Genomic DNA, 4898 nt, shown 5'->3' on the forward strand with positions numbered 1-4898 from the left:
TGATGCTTAATGAACTTATCTTTCCATGTTTGGCTGAATCCTCACAATCTGCTGCTCCAAGTGAGGTGGAGAAACTGAATGATTTTTATCAAAACAAGAATGAGCTTGTGTTTACCCCCACTGTTTCGTTTGAGGTGGACCCTCTACCCATTTTGGATGCAAACCCTGAGGTTGACATTGAACCTATCATGCATAATGAGCCTGTTATAAATGAACCTACTGAAGAAACTTGGACACTAGTGGAAAAGCCTACTGATTGTTATGTTATTGAGTGCAAATTGTTGTTTAATGCCAAACATGAAACTGATAATGTGAGATACAAAGCTAGGCTTGTTGTTAAGGACTTTACACAAAAGGTAGGCCTTGATTGCAATGTGGTTTCTGCTTCTGTTGTGTTTTTTTATTGTGGTTAAAGTTCTGCCTCTGTGCTTGTGTGTGTGGCAAGTTCAGCCTCTGTGGCTGCTTGTCTTTTTTCTTTTCTTGTTCTCTGTTGTGTCGTGTGTTCTGAGTCTGAGCTCTGTGTTTTGCTCTGCTCTGGTCTTTTTGCTCTGTGACTTTTGAGTCTGTAGTTGTCTGGTCCTGCGTGTGTCCCTGCTTGTTTATCTTTTGCATGTTGTTTTGTTGCTGTTCTCTCCTCTTGAGTTTCTTGTGTGTGTTCTGTGTGTTTGTGTTTGTTAAGTCTGTTGAGTCTTCAATGATAACCTCTCTGGTTTGAGAATGTGGTGATTTCCCTTGGGTTGGTCTCTGGTGTTGAGACTGAGATTAATATGCATAATATTTTTCTCACCCTCTATTGTTTTGTCTTTGTGATAGGATGATAGTAAAAATGGCTGTGATGATAAGCTCGAATCAACGACAGGCTCTTCCCTGGTGACTTAATGATCATTGTGCCAAAGGTAGAATGTGGAGAGTTGGCCCAATGATCTTTATTTCACTAGCCCAAATCTGTTACTCGACCCATTTCCCAAACCCTAGCCCACTATCACTTATCTGCGCCGCTTCATCTTTTTTGCCGCCCGTCTCCTCGATTCCCACCTCCGACTTCAATGCTCCACCCTCCTTCCCAATGACCTCCACTCCTTTTTATCCCTGCTGCAAGTCTTTCAATCGTAAGGAAGTTTTCACACCGTTTTTCTCAGAAGGCTCTGCTATTCCTTCTTGAAGTGTCGCCGGATTCCTGTCCGTGGTTTCCTGATTGGTGACTGTGAGTGTGAACTTCACTTCGTTTGAGTGCCTGTATCACCGGATTCCTGTCCATCGGTTTCCTGGTTTGGTGATACTTTGTGAGTGTGCAAGCCATCGAAATCCTGTCCATCGGATTCCTGCTGCTGGTGGCTGTGCAATCGAGATTGGGGTGCTGATCTGTTTCTCCTGTTCCCTTTGAACCGTGGTCATTGAGCTGCTGGAAGGGCCCTGCCTACTGTGGGAAAATCTGAGCCACATTGAGTTCCCTCTGAATTTCTTACTTTCTCTCTTTCCTTCAGAATTACTTTGTTTCTCTTTTACTTGCTGTCTGTCTTTGTGTGTTGCAGGGAAGTGAAGAAGAGCAGAGGGATCGAGGAACCGAGGCCAGAGGAACCGCCAGAGGAATCGAGGCGCCAGCGGGATCGAGTCTCCAGCGCAGCGGGATCGAGTCCAGCGGGATCCATTCCAGCGGGATCGAGGCCAGCGGGGCCGAGTCCTCCAGTGCAGCGGATTCCAGCGGAGCCGAGTCCAGTCCAGCGGAGTCGGAGGCGCCAGAGAATTCGCGGCGAGCAGGGAAGTCGCCCCGAGCAGGGAAGATCAAGTACTTGAGCACGAGTGGGGGAGACAGGAGGTTCGGGAACCAAGTGGTGTAACCCTGGCTAGGCGAAGATACCCAACAAGTGTAAACCGATTAATTCGGTTTAACCGATTAACCGACCGGTTAAACCGATTAACCGATTAACGTAAAATACTATAACCGATAATCGAACCGAACCGATAAAAATCGATTATCGGTTAACCGATTAACCGATTTTCCGGTTCGGTTACGGTTTTAACCGGATAACCGAAATCGGTTATCCAGCCCTAATTTTGGTGGTTAGTACCTAGTAGTAAAAATTCAAAAAAATAAAGATAAAAAAGAAACAATTGTTATGCAATGATAAAAGGTCGTTAGAGCCGTATTATTAACGACAGTTAATTTCGCTCGTTATGCACGTTTTTTTTTTTTGTGTGTAGCTTTGCGCACTTGTGTGTATATAATTTGCACGCTTGTGCGTATATATGAGAAGAAGTTTAAAATGAATGTATGACATATGCCTTTAAAACAATTAAAAGCACGATTGAAAATAGTTTGACATGCATACATCAACAGAAGTCCTGTTCGATATTAAAATGGAAAAGAAAGGGAAAAGGTTGGACTTGCTTATATGTGCGTTGGTGAGCAGTTAGAACTTTTCATATAGAGATATTGTACAATAGCTCTAAAATTAGTATTCGTGTCTAAAAAGGATGCATATCTCAAAAGTATATTGGATAATATTAAGAAGCATATATATATATACTGAAAAAAGAAAAGTTAAGTTAAAAAAGATAATGCATAGTACCTAACTTGATAAAATATGGGGTTTTAACACATGACTTGACAATAGTACTATATAGTAATTTAATTTGTTTAATTAAAACAGCAGACTTCCAAAAACTAAAGTTGAAATTCCAACTTTCATTTGAGGACTGGGTCATCGATACTAAATGAATTCCACGAAGCAACAGTATTATGTATATATGAGGGAAGGTCACTTGTTTGTCCATTGCCAAACCAAACCTTGTATATATATATAACCCACACACCCACACTTCAAATTATAGAAACAATATTTACATCAACAGCATTACATATTTAAAAAAACAAACTAATGAGCAGACGACGTCTTAGCATCAATCCCCTCACCTCTCCAACTTTGAACGAGTAATTATAATTCCTCTCACTCTACTTAATACAAGCACATTAATTTTATTCAATTCCCATAATTAATCTCCTAAATCTTTTGATACATGCAGATTGGAAATGCAAGACAACACAAGCACTGCCGCCGCCGCTGCGGCCGTGGCCGTGGCCCCCGCCCCCGCCCCCGAGCCCGGGAAAACGAGCATCCACGTGACGGCCCTGGACGGCATAGTGAACGTCAACTCCCTCTTCACGATGTCGTTGTTCATCGGCTTCTCCATGACCGTCCCACAGAACGCCACCACCGCGTCAAGCGCAGCGTGCACCACCAGCGCGGAGACGGTGAGGCGGCTGATCGTGTTCGAAGTCATCTCCTTCAGCTTCTTCCTCTTCTCATCGCTGGTGGCTCAGAGCTTGAAGCTTCAGATCAACCTGCGCAACAACATGGACCCCACCGATCCTCACAAGGGCGACATCGGCATCGACCACCTCAAATACTGCCTCTTCGGCTCCGCCGTCGGATCAGTTCTCGGCTGCACGTTCCTGACGATGTCGATCGTGGATTTCATAAGGGTGAAATTGGGGTCGCTGTCGTGCGGCGGGAAGCCGGTTTACGCGGTGGTGACGCTGTTGGTATTCGTGGGGTCGGGGCTGCTAATTTATGTCATCACTGCTGCTCGTGCGGCTTTCATTGTGCAAAATGAACCACCTGCTTCTACTGTTGAGGAGAATGTGAGGGCCTAGTTTCCATGAGTAGAAATATTCATTTCGTTTGGATGGAATTAAATTAAATTAATCTGCAGACCTAGTTTCTCTTTCATGTATTAATATAATATTAAGGCTAGTGGGCTTGCAGCTGCAGCTATATTACAACTTACAAGCAGTCCGCTTAGGTCCGGGGAAGAAATCTAATGTCCCACAATTTTATGTGTCACTGTATCCCATTTTTATATCTATTATTTTAAAAATATTTTTTATAAAAATAAAAGTTATTATGATACTATGAATTATATTTAATTTTTATTTTAAAACATTAAATTTTTTAAAAAATATATACCATGACTTTGAATTTATCAACCTATTATTAACTAATAAAAGTGAAATTAAATGATAAAAAATAATTATATACCCTAAATTGATGAAATAAACACTAGTTAATAATCACAAAATTAAACTAAAGCATATAAAGTTGAAATTGAAGAAAAAATATATAAGAAAATAAATAAAATTGAAAGTGGGACATAAAGTGTGGTACACTAAATCTCATTCCGTCCGCTTAGTGTGATATCTTTAGACATGCGCAATAAATTATGTTCAAATATGATTATATAAAAGGGGAATAGTGGATTTTGAAAATAATCACTTTGGACTAGTAAAAGTAATAGTAATTGATAATTAAAATAAAAAATTTAAAAATTGTTTATACTTAATTATCATTTTATCTTTTTGATAAAAAAAAAAACTTAAAAGCTATTCACGAATCACAACCAAGTTGAATGTGAATTTGAGTTTTAAAGTTTGAATTCACAACTAGACATAGTTTTAGTCGTGAATTCAAGTTTTAAAAGTTGAATTCACGACTAGTAATATTGTTAGTCGTGAATTCAAGGTTTAAAACTCAAATTCACGACTAGCATTATTTCTAGTTGTGAATTCGAGCTTTTAAACTCGGATTTACAACCAACACTAACGATTTAGCTGTGAATTCATCGAGCTGGTTATGAATTCTAATTTTAGTCGTGAATTCAAAAATCTGGTTGTGAATTCATAGATCCGATCGTGAATTCAAGAACAATAATTAATTATCCAAAATCTCTTTCTCTTTCAATCGATCAATTCTCTCCAATAAACTTCACAAATCATCATTGGAAAAAAAAAATAAAAAGAAATGGAGAAATTAGCGTCAGAGCGCATCGGCATCAGAATAAGCACATCTAAAATTGGAACAACACCATCTGCTGGTGCACGGGTAAACCCTACTGCTACT

The 4898-nt window shown here is 40.0% G+C and overlaps 1 protein-coding gene across 1 annotated transcript; it reads left to right on the forward strand.

The window, feature by feature from the left end:
* Positions 1–2775: 2775 nt before the first annotated feature.
* Positions 2776–4267, forward strand: LOC131016755 (uncharacterized). The gene is made up of 3 exons (XM_057945479.1): positions 2776–2932; positions 3025–3804; positions 4192–4267. The coding sequence occupies exons 1-2, from the start codon at positions 2880–2882 to the stop codon at positions 3653–3655; spliced, it is 684 nt and encodes a 227-aa protein (XP_057801462.1). The 5' UTR covers positions 2776–2879; the 3' UTR covers positions 3656–3804; positions 4192–4267.
* The last annotated feature ends 631 nt before the right edge of the window (positions 4268–4898 follow it).

The sequence above is a fragment of the Salvia miltiorrhiza genome, chromosome 1, assembly GCF_028751815.1.
Source record: "Salvia miltiorrhiza cultivar Shanhuang (shh) chromosome 1, IMPLAD_Smil_shh, whole genome shotgun sequence".
Taxonomy (NCBI): domain Eukaryota; kingdom Viridiplantae; phylum Streptophyta; class Magnoliopsida; order Lamiales; family Lamiaceae; genus Salvia; species Salvia miltiorrhiza.

Bases quoted from the DNA above. Each gene is read 5' to 3' on its own strand.
- LOC131016755 (XM_057945479.1), top strand. From the start codon at position 2,880: ATGAGCAGACGACGTCTTAGCATCAATCCCCTCACCTCTCCAACTTTG. The intron at 2,933-3,024 runs GTAATTATAATT...TGATACATGCAG, and splicing joins ACCTCTCCAACTTTGAACGA to ATTGGAAATGCAAGACAACA.